This window comes from Halichoeres trimaculatus, unplaced genomic scaffold, assembly GCF_033239565.1.
Source record: "Halichoeres trimaculatus isolate MK-OKI-2021-1 unplaced genomic scaffold, fHalTri1.1 fHalTri1_scaffold_15, whole genome shotgun sequence".
Classification (NCBI taxonomy): domain Eukaryota; kingdom Metazoa; phylum Chordata; class Actinopteri; order Labriformes; family Labridae; genus Halichoeres; species Halichoeres trimaculatus.
The window spans coordinates 9,775,653-9,795,156 of record NW_027437193.1 but is presented as its reverse complement, the minus strand read 5'-3'; the positions used below and the strand labels follow the sequence as shown (position 1 = coordinate 9,795,156).

Below are 19,504 nucleotides of genomic sequence, written 5' to 3'. Positions count from 1 at the left end.
TTTCTAACAGTTTTCATTTTTTGTTGCACTTACACTTCTGTTAAACAAAAACCTTTTATGATTAAGACCTTTGCTGAACATTGAGTTGCTTTGTCAAGAACTCCCAGCCACATTTGACCAGTGGTCCTCATCAGCTCTGCCCACCTCCCCCTCTTTGAATCAAATAATGCTTGGTCACCCTCTCTTGAGGCAGAAAAAAGGCCCGTATTCACCTCACGGATGTCTCTCTTTATGTGTTCGAGCTCGACAGGACGCTCCGTACGGACGCTCTTGGACACAGCAAACGTGGGGCTCTGAAGTTATGAATAGGGGGCTCTGTGGTGCCCCCTAAAAGACTGTTTGTGTGTGTGTTTTTTCTCTGTGTGTGTGTGTGCTGCAGGGGGTGGTCTGTTGAAGTTGTTTGTTGGCGTGTGCTCAGTGCTAAAGAGAGACTGCATGTGATGCCCAAACATGTGCACCTGTTTGTGAGTGTGTGAGCATCCCTGTGCAGATTTTAAACGTTGTGCATTTAGTCTGAAACCAAAGGAGCGATGTGAAGCTCCAGCAAATGCATCAACTGTTTCTTTCAAGCCAATTTTCCAGGCTGCCATTGATGCATTTGTGGTCCTAAGCGTGAATCTGATGCTGAATTGAGACGAGGGGGAGTGGCGATCAATTATTACAGCAATTACACAGACATTTGCAGGATGCAGCAGGAATTCAGGAGTGAGAGGGAGAGAAAAGTAGAAGAGAGAGAGATGCCTCTTATAAAGCCAAGTTGGGTCTCTTTGGGAGGAATTTGTGGGCAGTGAGACCAGGCTTTGGGTCAGAAACAGGACTCGGATGAGCCAATGAATGTCTCCATAACTCTCCTCGATGGTGCTCGGGTGTCGAGGGACGCAGGCTACTGAAGTTTTACAGTCCAGGTCGTGTCGTGTGAGCATGCGTATGACAACAAAGTAGACATGTGGACGACTGGCTGAGGCTCCAGGCTCCTGCCTCCTCTCTGAACGAGTCAATTAGACTTCAATCCAAACAGAAAAGGTAAGAAAACTAACCTCCCAGCAGAGTGCAATGCAAAAACCCAAGTTTCATTAATTAATGGATTTTAAATGGAAACATATCTAACCTTTAATCCCAGTTTTTTTTAAAATCCTGAATCTTTTAAGTGTTTTCACCTGAAATCTCCAGATCCATAACACTTGATCTGTGAATTGATATCATCATGTATGTTTATTTTCTTGACAACAAAATGTGATGATGAACTGTGTCCACAGGCTTCTTCCGATGTCTTTGACATTTCTCTGGTAAATGACTTGGAAAGAATGAAAATTGATTCTGATTTTCTAATTTTGCAAAATTTGTAAGTTTTAGTGAAACAAAATCATCATTACCTAGAATAATATCATGGTAATAAGAATCAAAAATTGTTAGTTGCAAAAATGAGCCTCAGTCTCATGAATTCATGAGGGTGCAGACTCATCACTGAGGTTATAAAGTGAACACAGGTGAGAGGAGGTGCCCACTTGATAACCTCAGAGATGAACCGGCTCACGCTGCCCATCTGTCCCATCGAGCTCAGGCTGTGGGGGGAGATGAGGAGCCAGGTTTCAGGCTGTGAAACTCATCAGATGAGAAGATAGATCGCTCTCAGTTAACAGGAGAAAGTCTGTATTCCAATCCAAACTGACTGAGTGACTATTGTTGCAAAATTTACAAGAAAATGCTAAAAAAAAAAAAACTCTATGAAGTGAATACAATATAAAGGTGTCAGCACGAGCTTGAGGTAGATGGATAAAACCAGAGCATCTGGCTGTAGATCATCAGTTATAAATGTTTTCCCCAAATTTCCTCTTGAAATGCTGCAAAAGAGATTCAAGGTGACACATAAAGAAAGAAAACCTAAGTTGAAAATGTGAAAAAATGCCTGAAAAAATGTCTGTACTTCCTCGACTGATATACAAAGAGTGTAGATAAGAGCTGTCATTGTGTTTTGCAGCATTATGTTAGGTAAAAGAAGAAAAATATACTCTGTTAAAAAACAAACATTATGTCTATGACCAAGAAAGCGCAGGGTATTTACTTAAACCAAACTTGTGCCAAAAATTTTCATATGCAGAAAAAAGTAAAGCCTCTGGAAGGACCTTCAATTTTCTTTAACCTGTTTCCTTTTTTGATCATTATTTGGTTTCAGAGTTTTGGAGAAGTTAGCGTCTCTCCCGCTTCTGAGAAGTGAATGAGGTTTTTATTTTTAACCTGTGATCCATAAAAAACAAACAAAAAAATCCTCACATCATGAGAGAAAGGGAGGAAAATGAGGATACAGAAGAGTTACTTTCTGTTCAAAAAGTCAGGCTCTCCACCAGCGTCTGAATTTAGTATTTTATGCATTTCTGTTCAAGTAGAAACATGATGCTTAAGAAGAAAGTAGAGAGAAAGAAGGGTAAACTGTGTGTGTGTGTGTGTGTGTGTGTTTGTGTTTGTTTGTGTGTGTGTGTGTGTGTGTGTGTGTGTGTATGTGTGTGTGTGTGTGTGTGTGTGTGTGTGTGTGTGTGTGTGTGTGTGTGTGTGTGTGTGTGTGTGGGGTGCAGAGAGGGAGAGGTGGAGGGTGATTCCTCCACACTCCAGAATACTAACGAGGTTCTTTTGTCACAGATCTTTCTCTCTCTTTTCCTCTCTTCCGCTCCCTTGTTTTTCTTTTCACTCATCGCACACACACTCACACACACACTAACACACACACACACAAATTCACATGCACCACACTTGTACTGATGCTTGACTTTCCAGTTATTGCACATCAACGCGCACACACACATACATACATACATCACACACACATGCAGAGAAACAGGCGTGTAATTGCAGTCCCACTCTCACATAATAACACACTCTCACTTACACACACACACACACACACACACACACACACATACGGATGGACACAGTGTGGTTTTTGTCAATGGTGTCTTTTGTTTCTTTTATCTGCGCTGCAAACAAAGCATTCCTGTGTACACAGAGGAGAGAGCGAAGGAGAGGAAAGCAAAAAAAAAAAGAAGGACAGAGGGAGAAAGAGAAGGAGATCAGGAAAACAGTCCGCGGCCTCTTTTGTTTGGCTAAATAAAAAGTTTTAATTCAGCTTTTGGACCCGGCTCAGTGAGGCAGGGCGGTACAGTAAAGCTGCGTGTTGTCATGGAGATGGAATACATCCGACTGGAGAGGTTGGTCCCAAATATTTCACTCTCATTTACTCCCAAATTGCTGTATTAGTTATCTGATATCTGCCTGTGGTGGAATGTGCATGTGTGTGTGTGTGCGTGTGTGTTGGAGTGTGAGGAGAAAATTGGGCGACACAGCAACACGGGGATGAAAGAGAGAAGTTTTCAATGGTGTCATTGTAATTATGAATCTTGAAGGGGCTCACCCTTGCATAATCACCAAAGTGAGACGTAATTAAAGCTGATTGGTTACGTAATCTTTGAGCCGCAGAACGAAGAAGCTATTTTGATTCACAAAAAGAGGCCAAAGTGTACGGACTGCCTCATTTTGTGTGGTTTTATTAAAGGCTGTTTTTATTTTTAATCTAAAATAAATAAAACAAGAAATATGAGGTGATAAAATACCATAAGACAAATGAAGTACAGTGAATAAAAACCAAAAAATCTATCAAATTGATAAAATTTGAATGAGACCAATCAAATCTGCTCTTGAAGTCTTTCGTGTAGCATTCACATAAAAAAAGAAAACAGAAAACCTTGTTATCCTGAAAAAGTCCTGACCCAGGCAAACAGAAAGCACAGATCTGGCTCTCTTCCTACTGGACTCTTACCACCGTCTCTAGTTTCCAGTCAGGAGTTCACTCTTTGTCCATTAAAGGCCTCTCCAGTAAGATCCAACTGTAAAAGACAAACTTTATCTTGATCCATGCTGAGTTTCGAACAAAGATTTCTTCAACCTGAAGTGACTCATTCAAGGTTCTCCTCTTTTTCTCTCTTCTCCGTCTGACAAATGAGACTGTGTGTGGAGTTTGTTCGCTCAATACACTACATCTTCATCCTAATTCTACTCTTTCTCTTCTCTTTCTCTTCTTTCTTATCCTTCTCTTTTGTGGGACCTCTGCTCCCTGCGGGCCTTCCTGATGTGTTGGACGTAAGTGAGCTTGTTGAATGTGGAGATACAGTAACTGTCTGTCTGTCTCTGACAAGGGGGGACTTCATCTGATGTGTGAAAGAGGAGAAATTTAAAGACCATACCACAATGAGAAGCACTAAAGTGATGATATTTCTGTTGCACGGTGGTGGTTTCCTTTGTTAGTCAACTTAATGAGACTGTGAGGAGTTTGAAAGTGATCTTGAAAAAGTCTCCCTTCTAGAAATTTACCCGATTGTAATCCACACTTTAAAATGAGATTATCAGTGCCAATATCGTTGGTTACGGGTTATTTTAAATTGCTACTTCTTTGCTACGGCACGTCTAGGTCTCTATGACAACACCACCCTAGCTGACGAAGGTCAGTGGCGAGAAGAGATAAAGCACAGAGATCTGTGTTTTTCTCTCCTAAAAACGATTTCTGTGATTAATTTTGTAGTGATGGTGGACACAGGAGCCTAGCTGTCCGACATAAAAAGGACAGAAGAGCTGAAGAAAGCTAAATGGGAGAGTGATACAGCCCGAGTTAAAGGCTAATTAGCCTTTAGCTCGGGGTGTAAGAATGAGGTTACGTTAGCTCTGCTTGGTAAATGACTAGCAGGACACAGCTAACCAGGATTTACCAACTTTATACATTACAAACATGTCTTAGGGCTGCCAGCAGCGCTAAATATTAACGGCTACTAAACTAAATACAAACTGACAGTGATTACTTGTTGTCATGTTAGCCTACAGATACGTCTGAGCACCTGGTTGCTGATGTTGCTAACATGTAGCCAGCTGCTACTATGTCTGCTTAATGTCACGTTTCAAACTGTGGCGCTACATAACTGCACTGATAAATACCTTACCTCGGTGCGTTGTATCCAGAAAATAGTTGTCTTGAACATTAAATGTTTGTTTTCAATCAGCTCTCCATTTAATTTCAAAACAAACACACGGTTCACTAAAAGTAATTTACCACAGTGTGCGGAGACTTCAGGCTACAAGTAGCCAGTATGCAAAAACTTGCAAAATCATCAGTATACTAAAAATCCCCAGATGTCCTACTAATCCGGGAAAATTCCTTAGAATGCAACGGACCAGTCTACCTGACATACTGTTTCCCACAATGCATGGCGCCAACGCGGTCTGTCTATGCGGGTGACAGGTTTTGATGAATTACTGCCATCTACTGGAGTGAGTCAGCAATATAGTAGCAACACAACACTAACTTTAGACGGTCTGTGAGATAGACGAGAAATAATGCAAAGAAACACTAGTACATCTTGTCACTTCCAGTTGAAAAAGAGGTGTTTATTTTTAAAAATGTATTAGCCCATATAAACCACTAATTCACTTTTTAAACCATAAATGTATTATATAGAAGTGTTTTTCCATCAGCTGTAAAAAAATAAAAATTCCTTTCAGATTTGTTTTCAGTAAACGATATAACTTTTGGTGTAAGATTAGAAATCATGATGATGATTCTGTGGGATATGATTAACAAAATAACTTAAAGGCTGAGATCTGCCCATAGCTTGTTTTGTACATTAATATTAAAGGCAAAAAATAAAAAATAAAAAAATCATCATCTGTAGCTCTGCTACTGAAACCAGAGTAGTATACTATAAAGCAGACCCAACAGATCAGTCATACTGCATACTACAAGCAAAGCAGTAGGTTGTGCCAACTACATACTACATTCACATGTAGTATGTAGCAGGTGGTTTGGAAAACAGCCAGTGAGTTCCTCTGGCAGGAAGTGAGGCAACCCTGATGCAGGTATAAAACACTTTCACTTCTTTCAAAACTCAAAGGCTGTATTCTCTTCTTATTGGCAGTCTTTAATTTTACTTCACACAGTCTAAAACAGTCAGAGCTTGATATCTGACAGGAACTCTGGGCTGTGCAAATTTTTTATCAAGATCTTCTCTATAACAGGAAGTAACACTTCAGCAGAGGTGTTTAACTGCTCAGTTTGTGGGAAACATGGTTTGACTGATACGGTTCTAAGTAAATTAGTTTCAGTTTATGAGCTTGAAGGTTAAAAAACTAGAGTTGATCAAAATATTTGACCAACCGACTACTGACTTTTACTTTTTCGTGAGCTGTGCCTCTTGTTCCACGCGATTTACAATCATATTCAGACAAATACTTTTGTGCGTTTTTGCGTTATTACAAATGCTAGATTGAGTGGCAATTATAAACTTGAATATGGCACATATAATAGATGTAAAATACTTAGATTATATGTAAAGATGCAATAAAAAGTTCACTCTCTGACCAATATATTACAACAGTGCATTTGAAACCTTCATGTGTAGATTAGGAACCAGTAGGCATGAGTGAGATACAAAGGTCAGCTAGACCACATCAAGACCTGATGCTGTATGCCACAAATTCCCAACAACTATCATTGAGGTGTCAATCAACAAAATATTCAGGTCAACAACACACTTTTTTCCAACCTCAGTGTTTTTTTTTGTTTCCTGAGGTTTGTTTGGCAGGGTTTATTCTGTGGTCATTTGAGCTGCTTGTCAAATGCCAAAACAAAGTGCAAAAAGGTGTTGCATATATGAAGATGTATGCAAAGGCCTTGATTCACACACTTAACATCTTGTTATAATTTATTTTGAAGAGTCTCTCAATTGTTACCCAAGCTGTAGGCGCAAAATAACAACTCAGTAAAGACCATGCCTATCAAAGAAAAACAAGTCCTGTTGTTGGCCACAAAGCAACAATAGTTTATTGCTTCATATTTGTGAAGAAACACCTAAGCTTCCTCTCACAGCTGTAAGAGCTGTTAAACAAAATGAAGAACTACAAGTTACAATGCAACTTCTTCAGAAGAGGTGTTGTTAGATTTTCCAATGGTGTAATTCTTCTGAAATTTCCAAAACCAGCATGGCCGTGTGTTGTAGGTCTCACAGTGAGAGCCCATAAGCAGATAAGACTATCTGTATAAACAGGAGAAATTAATGAGGCCAGTAACTGAGCTTCTTTACAGTTCAACTTCATTCAGCAGAATCTTTATTGGTATATATTCAAAATAATGTTTCCATTCCTGACACTTTATGTGTTTCTGTATCTTCACACCACATCACAAATACAGAAATACCATTACAAATAAACACAATAAAACTCATATTACTTTCCATGTAAACTCTTACTTTATGAAATTATCTTGGAGGATTGGTGGATTAATATAAAACACACATTAAACAGCTTTGTAACTGAGCCAGTCTATTTTTGTTTTAAAAAACTGCTCCCCCTAGTGGCTAGCTGTAGCATAGGTTAAAAAATCCGGCTTTCCAGTCATTCCAGATGGGCTGTGGTCAAACTTTAAAAAATTATAACACCTTGTAGAAATGTTTCTCATGTCCGATTGTTGTGGTGATTTGAAGATATTATTTGGCTGTCTTGTATCCAAGTCCTCTTTTTTTCTGAAAAGTTTTGTTTTTATTAGTTATATGAGGTTAAAAATGAGACTTTGAGTAACGTTTAACAATGATTGACAGCTGCCGTTCTTGTGTATTTTCTTCGGGGATCGTAAAATATGTCGGGAGGTAGAGTCAAGAAGTGGTTAGACTCTCGAAAAAAAAAAAAATATATATATATATATATATATATATTTTTGTCACCCAGTTCCACTCAGATTTTCCCAGAATCTCTCATTGTCTCTACTGCGCAGAATCTGGCTCTAAACTGCTACAATGGTGGCGCCTGAAACGGTGGTATTTTGGCTTCAAAACCTTGCAATGATAAATGGCGGAGCCACGCTGCCCACTCTATATACAGTCTATGGGTTCTGATGATACCAACCTGTATTAACAGAAGAAAATAATGAGGCCAGCAACTTAGCTTCTAGTTCTGCTACCAAAAAGAGTCGATATGAGAAAAGCCCAGTGCCACACTGCCTCCTGCTGGTGACACTGAAATGTCTAATTATTTGGCTATTACATCCATATTGAAACATAAACACATTACAGAAATTATAACAACACATTTTTTTTGACATCACACATTCAGGCCTGAGTCACGCAGCTACAATTATTATTAAGTGCTCAAACAAACTATCCTTGGCTGCACGGTGGTGCTGTGGTTAACACTTCTGCCTCACAGTAAGAAGGTCGCAAGTTTAATTCCCATTTGAGCCTTCATGTGCAGAGTTTGTATGTATTCCCCTGTGCATGAGTGGGTTTTCTCTGGGTACTCCAGCTTCCTCACACAGTCCAAAAACATGCTCCTCAGGTTAAGTGGTGATCCTATATTAATCGTAGGTGCAAGTGTGTGCAGGAAAGGTTGTACCAACATAAAGTCCTCAGTGAAGTACTATTCCTGGTGTACTTTCTGCCAAGTCATCGGGTATCGTCCCCTTTCGGTAACTCCTGACAGTTTCTAGACAGTTTTAGGACACTGGGGCCAAACAATCTATGAGAGACTGTGCATTTTTCACACACAGACTTAAAATATTCAGTTTAGTTTAGATGAGCGAACACCCAGGTGGATCATGAAAGAGGAAGGGTTTTGTTTGAGGATGTTTGATAACACAGATGCAGAAGTAGAAAACAAAAGGAAGCAGAAATAACAAAAGTTCAACCTGAGGTAGACTCCAGGGAAAAGTCAGGGTGTAGAGACTTGAACTGATGCGTCAGCAGAAGTAACTTCTGGTTGTTACTGGAAAACATTAAGGAGTTCAGTCAATGTTTGAAAAGAGTTCATGACAGCAGGGTTAAAAACTAGCTGGTTACTGAGTCTTCTTCTGTTGATGTTTCTTATTTGTCTTCCCTCAAGTTATTTACACACAGAATTATAGTTAGTCTATATTTTAATACAATAAAAATAAGACTTCCTCAAACGCAGTTCTCAGAAAAAGTTTTTTTTATTTGACATGTTATTTTCTACCAGTGTTAAACTAACAAGACAATTCTTGTGCTTGTTCTTGATGACTGAGCTGCTCTCATGATTATTTTGGGGGGTTTAACTCATAAGACATTTCCAGTAGTCTGTGGAAATTCAGTGAAAAAGATCAGTTGAGCTCAGCCTTCTGAACATACTGTTGTGACTACATCATGCTGTGACTTATCAATCATGAAAGCCAAATCAGATTCTAGTCCTAACCCTGGCATTTAGAGGCACTTAAAATAGTTGTTTCAAATTCAGGAAACTCCCAAAAGCTTCATTCAAATTTTAAAAGAACAGAAGTATTCAAAAACATGTGTAGATGTGCAAAGATTGATATGTTTTTCCTTGTTTTGCTTTTAAAATTTTGGATTTTCTACTTTGAAACTCGAAAGACCTTCAGTCTAACCTCATTTACTTGTAGTTTCCTTTTTATAATGCTTGCTCTTTCAGAATATGGATCACTCATGCAGTTGTTAAACTGGCTGAGGTAAAGTCCCCTGTTAGAATGAGAGCAGGTGTCAGATGGATGTCAAAACTCTCAGTTGTTACTGACAGATTCTTGCTTTCCCTTTACATCATGGGAAATCACCAAAAGTGATAGGGTAGGTTTACCCAGCACTTATCTGGAATGACCTTAAAAAGACCTTTTTTTAATTAACTGCTCTTTCTTTGTTATTCCCCAGATGACATCCGCCACACCCCCTTCGTCCCGCAGCTCTTCTCCACAGAAAGTTTGCCACTCACAGACTCAGACTGACGTTTTGAAACCTTTGCTTGGAGGAGTTATTGCTGGTGGGGGTGCAAATCTTCGGAAGAGGAGACGTGTCCTGTCCAAAGATGGCCGCAGCAACATTCGAATCGAGCATGTCAGTGGGCGGAGTTCCCTGTACATGCGCGACCTCTGGACGACGTTTCTGGACATGCAGTGGCGCTATAAGTTCTTCCTGTTCACCGCCACCTTTGCAGGGACCTGGTTTCTCTTTGGGGTGCTGTGGTACCTCGTTGCTCTGGTTCATGGAGACCTGCTTGGTGAGAGAAGGAGAAATGTGCTTAAATCCAGAATGATCCACATTTTTAAACATGCAAAAGTCAATAAATCAACAGGACAAATGTAGCAAAAATAAACAATGAATTTCCAGAAACATGCAAAAACCAAAGGCATGTTCTTAAAAAAGAAATCAAAAACCTTGCATGACAAAGGAGGGGCCCCAGGGCCTTCAGGGGCCCTCAATAAAACCGTCGTTACTGGAAAGAATAAGATAGACGATGCATTGAATGTGCTGCTTGTTAGGCTTTGGTTTACCAAAAACTCAAATTCCACACAAATTTTAGAAATTGGTTTAGTGATCTGCTAGCTATGCTAAACTTTGTTGCCTGAGTTTGGTTATAGTTAGCTTTGACTCTTGCTTAGCTATGACAGCTAGCGGTGCTACGAGCTGGTTCTCTTGGCAGTCAGACGCTGAAGCCAACTACCAAGCTAAATTAGCCCTACAGTGACTGCTGCTGTTCATATTTTGAGCATTTTTTTCTTTTACATCTTTATGTAATTTAATATGTTTCCACTCTTGCATAATTGCAATTTGCATTTGGATTTAGAGCACCTTTTTGAAATGAAGATGGTTTAAGCTGTTGCGATTTAGTCAGCCATACAAGCCAGAGCTTACCGAGTCAGTGAATGGAAGTCTAGTCTTCTAGCAAGGCATTTTGTACCAACTCAAGATGGTTTTTGAAGAACTAGGTTCTCAGTCAGTAAAAGTTCAAATTAAATTTGGTAGGTATCCTAAATCCCAAAGGCCTGCTTGTTCAAAAGGTCCAGTGACACCAAGACAGAAGTTAAGGCAAAGGCTGAAAGGAAGCTGGCAGGAGCTGAAACCACCAATTGGCAACAACATCTGAAACTGTCCAGCTTTGTCCAAGACATCCAGTCTGAATAAGAAAGGTCTGGATCTGGGAATCCACTTTTTGCATTTTGGTACTCCTATTTTTTTAAACTGGGCTTTGTCCAGGTACTAACTTGTAAGGTTCCCACGTCAGGATAAAGTGCTCTATGTGAGATGAATTTCTATACTTTGTCATGGGGGGCTCCGAAATCCCCACATAGAACTTGAGAATTGGGTGAAACTAATTGTCTCAGAGGTAAAATATTTAATGCTGAAATTATGTTATTTTTCACACCATCTCTAATTTGTCAGCACAGAGATACGGCTAATCAAGATCAAAGATAAAAGGATACAGCAACAGAACTACTTCAAATTATTTTGGACCACATTAGGATATTTACACATTTTTTTTTCCATAGTTTCAGGAACTAAAAAGTTTTTATTGACACCAAAGTTTTATCCTGATAAAAACCAAGACTGGATTTCCTTTTTGACTCTAAACAACCTGTGCTGTATTTTTAATCAAATTGAATGTGTTTTAAAGTGAAAGTTGTTAAATCTTGTGCAGTAAAATCTTAGCTGTTTTTTTTTTTTATTTCCATGACATAAACAAAAAGCTTGGTAATGACAAAACAGAAAAATAGCTAATGTCTCACAACTTCATCAAAAATCAACTGGGTTAACCCCAATATATAAATAATAAAAAATCCACCACACTCAAGCCACTACATTCACAAGAGAGGCTGCTGGATTGTTGAAGTACTGTGACCCATTTGACTTTTTGTCATGACTCATTGGTGCTCACTAAGGAATTAATTCAAAACACACAAGGGGGCTTTTTTTCAATGATATAGAGATTCATCATGACAATTACTGACAGGACCAACGTAACCTAAGACAGATAATGTGGGCGAGTTTTCTGGGGATACAAAAATTGGCATGAAATGAGTACTTTTGGTCATTTAATGTGCCATTTTTTAAATTGTAAGATCAGTTTTTCTTTTGTGGAGCAAATGTTGATAAATCCTCAATGTTATGATTTATTCAAGTCTGGTTCATACATTCCCAATTAATGGCAACTATTTTTTTTTTTTTTAGCTTAACTACACAAAAAGGATTCAGGGATGTTTGTTTAATCTAACTGTGGTGAAAGCTGAGACTACATGGATTATTCACTGCCAGTCAGATATGATCGGATGAAGCCCACACCATCCTCTAAAACTGTTCACAAGTGTTATTGCTAAAATTTGACATTATATGACTTGAATTTTCCTGCATGGGTGGACTGCAGTGGGGACAAAAACGTGTCTGACAAACAACATACACCTCCAGTCATAGAAAAAAGTGTGATACCATTTACCATATGAACAGAAGGTGTTATGGCATAAAGGAGAATGACAACTAGGTTGGAGGTCAAGTGAAAAAAAAAAGTGTTACAGAGGCGGCTGTTGCTACAAGCTTGCATGTGCATGATCTTATGAGGTTGAATAGCCTGACAAAGGAGATAACCTTACATGTTCCTGCATTATCTCACTCAAAATATGACGTAATATGATATGATACGATTGGATAATAGAATACAATGAAAACACAATGTGATACATAATGTTTCAAAACGACAATTCCTCAAGATCTCATGATCCTTAATAATATATGAAATATGACACAAATAACATTATATGAAACATTGTTATGTAAGGTTGTGTTACATCATGTCATGTTACATTTTATATTTCATTAAGTTATTATATTACTTTGAGTTATGTGACAATATGTCAAGTCATGGTGCATGGTGTCATGTCACATTGGGTCTTGTCACTTTATGTCGTGTCACGTTATGTGGTGTCACCTTAGGTTGTGTCGTGTCTAAGGCCATTGAAGTTCATGTCACTTTATGTTGTGTTATGTTACATTGTGTCATGTTACATTAGGCTACATTACTCTGTGTCACGCTACATCACACTACATGACACTACATCACCTTTTGTGGGGTTATTCCTCATTGACTTACGATATTTAACATCACGTACCTTACGCACCGTATATTACATCACGATACCTTGTGTTGTGTGTTATTATTAAGTCACTTTACGTGACGTTTACATTATGACTTTATGTTTCATTACATTCATCATTATGCATCTTCATCCATCACGATACATTTGGATATGTTGCATTTCAAAATGAATCAGAACCATGCTGTATTATACTTCATAACACAATATAATCTAAAACTTTCCATCACAACATGATAAATCGCTATAACATATGATGCAATACAAGACAGTACAATACAATACTGCTCTATATGATACACTATGATTGATTACGATAAGTTATGATGACTTTGGCACTTTAAAGTATGCTATGATACACTTTAATACTACACCTGAAAAATGCATTCTGATAAGACATTATATATTACACTTCAATAGGATACAACATGATACAATTATTACGGTGAATTTCAACACAATACACCTTGGTGAAAAGGATAGATCTGTGAAAGACACCTGAGGAGAGAACTACAGTGCATCCTATCATTTATCCACCACATTTAACTCCCTGTTTCAGCCATACACATTTAGGCTGCATGCACTGAGTTCACCATCAGAGTGAGCGGCTGGTAGGTTACTATAACTGGCTGGTGAGCATACAGTAATGCATTAGGCACAGCTTTATCTGCACCACAACACATCTAAGTCCATACACCCCCAGTGTTGTGGAGACTTGAGGATATTGGTGTTAAATTGCATTTCCTGAAAAAGGACCCTGAGCTGAAAGAAGCCTGATAAAATGAGACATTAATAGCATCAGGAAATGATTTAATAACCACACTAAGACACATTTCTCCCCCTGCTTCCTTTATTATCTCTCTGTGTCCAGCACATGCTCAACAGAGTCCTCCAAAATATTGTTTGTGATCAGCAGGTATTTGTGACACCTATTGTAGACGTACAACCGACATTACAATGTCTGAAATCCAAAATTGTACAAAAGTAGAAAACAGCAGCACATCTCAAAAGGTTTTTTCTGTTAACTTATTCAACCTCTTGTTGTCTTTTTAACCTCCTTCCTCCAGAGTTTGACCCTCCATCCAACCACACCCCCTGCGTAATGCAGATGCAGTCCCTGACAGGAGCTTTCCTCTTTTCTCTGGAGTCTCAGACGACCATCGGATATGGCTTCCGCTGCATCACTGAGGAATGTCCAGCAGCCATCATCCTTCTCATTGTTCAACTTGTCCTCACCATGCTGATGGAGATCTTCATCACCGGTACCTTCTTGGCCAAGGTGGACGACACTGAAAACACTTAGCTGCAGTATTTAAAAAAAGTAAAACCAAGTTGTAGAAACTGTAGTATCCAGAACTTATGAAGTGCCTTTTCAGGTGGCGCGGCCAAAGAAGCGAGGAGAGACGGTTAAGTTCAGTCAACATGCTGTTGTATCGACCCACGAGGGTCAACCATGCCTGATGATCAGGGTGGCCAACATGCGAAAGAGCCTCCTGATTGGATGCCAGGTATGTGTAAATAAATGCTATTAGATATACTTTCACAAACTCTATAAAGTTTTAGTCTGGATGCTGAGCTCATGCAATCAAAACCAGGTGACGGGGAAACTGCTCCAATCGTCTCTGACCAAGGAGGGTGAGACGGTTCGTCTGGATCAGAAGAATGTGCCCTTCCAAGTGGACACGTCCAGCGACAGCCCCTTCCTCATCCTTCCTCTCACCTTTTACCACCTGATTGATGACAGCAGCCCTCTGCGAGCCTGGGCAGACAAAGGTAAGCTTACCTGGGAAGACAGGAGGTGTGGTGAATGGTTTGATTGCAGGTTTAATCTGCAGACAGCTATCTTCTGCTGAGTCCCTTCAGTACAATTTTTCAGATTAAACTGGGGATAATTGTTGTAGTTTTTAATTATTGTGAAGTAATCAGCAGCATGGTTACCATGGTTCCAACACATTTCTGCTCAGAGCATTCAGATTTCCAGGAATGGAAATAATGCAGAAGTTTATTACAACACAGCTTGTGACAGGATGACAAAATACAAACTGCTCAGGCCTGAACTTTTGTTTTTAGAGAAATGAAGATGATGTGAACCAGAGATGGTTCACTGGGAAAACACAGCGATGGTAATATTTTGCCCATGGCTTTTTAAAATTTTCTCTTTCCCCACAATACTTTCCTTAAAATGTTTAGTTGACCGACACTGGGCCTTATTGGTAACCTGGATCTCAAATAAGGTGTTCAACAGGGTTCAGTTCTTGGACCTTTACAGTTTTCAATTTACATGAAAACTCTTAGCTATATATTATATATATAATTATATCAACATTTTCATGACATAGATTTACATCCCTTCTTTCACAGTAAAAACAGTTCAATCAAACACCCTTTATGTACATTGTAGATATCAATAACTGGATGGCGACCACCTTCCTACAGTTAAACCCTCAGAAATTGTAGATTCAAGACTTGACTCAGACTCAGGATTTGATGACTCAACTGTAACACCAGGGCTCTTGCACACACAGGAAATAAATATAAATGATTAACCCTTTTTGTCTATGAATCAAAAATATCTCTTTCCCCGGCATTAAAATTTTAGTTTCCAAAAGTACAACTAATTTAAATTTTTTAACGTTCAGTCTACAAGGACTCAAAATCGATGTTCAAAGTCACAACCAAAAGTATGTTGATGGACTGATTTCTCTGATTGACTCTAAGTGGACTTGATGTTTTTCTTTGTACTTTCAAGTAACAACAGATGTGGTCAAACACAAACAATGTGGTCCTCAGGGTTTAGTTCCTCCCCCTCTCCATTTCTTAATACCCCTCTGGTTTTCCTCTTCTTCCACTCTCCTGTGATCAGGTGGAGGCTGGACAGATCCAGAGTTGGCAGACTTCGAGCTGTTGGTGATTATGAGTGCCACAATTGAACCGACCTCCGCCACATGTCAGGTCCGCACTTCATACCTGCCCGATGAGATCCTCTGGGGTTATGAGTTCCCACCGGTGGTCTCCCTTTCCCCATCAGGGAAATATGTAGCAGACTTTGCTTTCTTTGATAAAGTGGCCAAGACCAAGATGACACCCACCTTTAAGACACCCAGCCCCCAGCACGTGTACCAGAGCAACGGGGGTGGGCTTGTGTCAGAGCTGTGTGATCCAGAGAAGATTCGCCTGGAGCAGAGTTACAGGAAAGGAGGGGAAGACCGGGGCCGAGGCAGAGAAACCCCTCTCAGTGTCCGGATCAGCAACGTATAAATAGATGAACGGGTTGGGATTGGAGCATTTCCCACAAGACAAGGTTGTAGTCAACAGAGAATCACTGAGAGACAGTTTATTCAGACTGTTTGGAACTTTTATCAGGAAGATTTCCGTGTGCCAGTCGCAGCAAGACCTGCAGTGAGTTTGAAGGATCTGGACAACTTCATGTTGACGTAGTTTTACACAGGTTTCATTGTAATCATCTGATAACACACTGTCTTACTTTAGCTAATGGATGTGTTATTGGTCATACACTGTAGACTCTCTTAACGCAACAATAATAGCCTGATTTATTTATTCACATAGAGAAAAACAACTATAATTGGAGAGTACGGAAAACTCTGTGGGGTGGTTTGGGCTCCCCCCTGAAACAGAAGCTTTGTGAGTCAGTAACACTATGTAGTTTCCACACGTGATGGATGGATGATTCCAGCAGATGGTTGGTTTGTATAATCAGGTGGAGGGGGAAAGTTCCACAGAAACTCTGTAACCTTTTTTTTTTTTAAATTCTCTTAAAGTCAAAACACCATGTTCGTAAGTTTGGAGTAAAGTGGAACATGTAGCACTGAGAATACTCTCGCGCTGCTTTCATTTCCTGTCTGGCCACACAGTGCAGAGCGTTGTGGTCTGCACTGAAACTTCTGAGAATATGCTTCACATTTCTGAAACGATGATATCTTGGTTCCTCCTTTTTTGTCATTAGGGGAGACTGGGTATAGTTGTAACACATTTTGCTTCAGCTCTTCCAACTCACTAAATTTTTGAGTCAGAGTTTTAAAACTTTAATGCAAAGTGTTTACTACAAGAGGCACCAATTCAAACCTCTGAAAGAATATCACAGACCTCACCAGGTGATGTCAAATACCTGGAAACCCACACTGGTATATCACTGGACCCTCAGCTTCTCCAGTGATTTGTAGGAACATGGCAGATCCCATGTGCCTTCATGACTGATCTGACTAACTCACCGTTCTTCATGACTTCATCAGATGCTTTTTAAAAACATCTGCAGACACACCTCTGTCAGTCTTTCCTTTCCACTGCCTGGGCATTATGTAACATCATTAAAGAGGACATACCATGCTGATCCGTGATTTAATACTTACATATAATATAATAAATTTGAAAACAAGACCTTACACCCCCTGAATTTTCAAAAAATGAGATATTGTATTTTTTTCTGATATCCTAGAACGAGATTTGATGCCTCTGAAAATAGGTCATTGGAATTTGGCTTCGAGATTTCGACCTTCATGACGACACGAGGATCCTTTCTTTTTATTGGAGTAATCTGATAAAGCAGCTCCTCCTGATGTCAGTTAGTCACACAACCGCCACCGAGGGATACACCCACCAAGATACGAGTATCCCCCCTCAGATGCTGAATGCAGGGACTCTGCTCTGCTGAGCAGCTCGGCTTTACATGGTGAATTAGCAGTTAAAACACTGTAGTTTTAGCAGACGTCGTAATACTTGTGAGACTGTGATATTTGCATGCTTGTTCTGACATGCACTGTGAACCTGGACCACAATAATGCTGCGGTAATAACATAGTGACGAACTGACGGTAGAGGCGATCTTTAGACTACACTTTCAGCATGATGGATAAAACAGACAGAGAAAAGTGAAGGAGCAGGATGGAGCCCTGTTATAGAAATTGTTTATTGGTGAAGTCTGCCTATATTTCCACATATAAACTCTACATGTTACAGTACCGGTTTGACTCACCACACTGAAGTGTCCTGAGATGATCTGTGTCGAGGTGGATTTTCTTCCTCCTGAGCTGCAGAACCGTCCGGGTCTGACTCTGGGTCCAATACAAAAGTGTATCCTACAATCTGCCATTTTATTAGTGCTATCAATGCCTTACGGTGAAGTTTTGGCAAACAGCAAACTCGCTCGGTCTGCCCCATCCAATATGGCGATTTTGTTAATACTGCCATGCTGCAAAAACCGCCCCCTGGCTCTACCCCCTCCGCCCCTCTGATAGAACTGACCAATCAGAGCACAAAGGGCTGTGACGTTGCGAGGTTACTGGAGGTCATTCTCGAAATGGAGCGTTTCAACAAGATCTTCAGAATGGCCTAAACTGTGGATATTGAGAACGCTATTAGGGGAAAATGAAGGAACTAAATGACTTGTACTGAGGGCAGAAATGCTTTACAGGCATCCTAGTCTGGCATAGTGAAAAGGAGAAACAAGCATTATATGTCCCCTTTAAAATCAAGAAGATGTTCTTAGTTGTTCATAAGGGGACGAGTGTAACACTTTTTAAGGGTGTGTCAAAACCCACCCCACCCCTGTGAGCCAGTGTTTAGCTAGCTGTATTAGCATAGCGGATTGAAATTAGCATGGGAGAAATGCATCACATCTTGCCTGAGAAACTACAATTTATTCTGATATAAGTCAAATGGTTTTATCTGTAATAGTATAAGTACTTAACAAAATATAGTCTAAGATAAAAATGTACTTCCTTACCTCAAATTTTTTTTTTTTCTTTATAGAATCTGTATGAATCTGTTTCCAGCCCTAACAATCACCATGTCTGATCAGGGTGAAAGTGGGTAAACATTGAAATGATCATATGACTCATATCTTATCCCTGATTGGTAAGATTGGTGGTGTTACAACTCTCCCCATGTTACAACCATACCTGGTCTCCCCTATGACTGCTGCTTAAACAGAGAGTTAGCACTTTATGTGAGTATACTTTGTATAGTTGCACCTTAGGAAGTTTATCTGCTTTCCCCCTAAAACCTTAACTGAAATGTATTTTATCCTACTGAATGCTCTTGCACACTGACTGTCATTGAAGGAGTGAAAATAGACTTTATTTTTGTCATTTTTTTAAGCTAAAGCAGTTTGTTTGTCCATCTTGGTGGCAAACGGACGCATCCACTGTGGTGATTTTCTAAATGTCATGGTGAAAAGTGAACTCACACTGTATGAGACTGAATTGCTCCCAGTGTTTACTGGGTCAGAATCAGCCTTGATTTGCACAGTTTATGACACAACTTGTTCAAAAAGTTGAAGTTTTATGACTTCAAAAACAGCTGCTGTAAATAACATGGGTTTTAATATCAGGCTGGATGTTAAAGTTTGCATTTATAACACTAAACATTCAGTTTGTGTGGTAGGAACCTTCTGTATTTTAACCTCCAAGTAACTAATGTAAAAATGTGTCAAAGCCCTTTATATTTTTTTAGACGAAAAGGAGATGAGGAAGACTTGGAGGATGACCACTCGAGCCCACACCTGAGTGATGACTTTTGGGAATGTGAAGGAGATGCAAGTTACTGAAAATGACCCTACGAGGAACAGATGACGAAGTTG

At 39.6% G+C, this 19,504-nt stretch overlaps 1 protein-coding gene across 3 annotated transcripts; it reads left to right on the top strand.

Annotated features, from left to right (window-relative positions):
• Positions 1–446: 446 nt before the first annotated feature.
• LOC141804438 (ATP-sensitive inward rectifier potassium channel 10-like) lies at positions 447–18,535 on the top strand. 3 transcript variants are annotated; one of them, XM_074688858.1, is made up of 6 exons: positions 447–1,023; positions 9,699–10,044; positions 13,978–14,189; positions 14,287–14,418; positions 14,506–14,683; positions 15,774–18,535. In XM_074688858.1, exons 2-6 carry the CDS (start codon positions 9,699–9,701, stop codon positions 16,166–16,168), a joined length of 1,263 nt encoding a protein of 420 aa, XP_074544959.1. In that variant the 5' UTR covers positions 447–1,023; the 3' UTR covers positions 16,169–18,535. The 3 variants fall into 3 exon arrangements, with proteins under 3 accessions (XP_074544959.1, XP_074544961.1, XP_074544960.1); XM_074688860.1 differs by lacking the exon at positions 447–1,023 and adding an exon at positions 3,042–3,200 and having other exon boundaries at positions 9,731–10,044; XM_074688859.1 differs by lacking the exon at positions 447–1,023 and adding an exon at positions 3,066–3,200.
• The last annotated feature ends 969 nt before the right edge of the window (positions 18,536–19,504 follow it).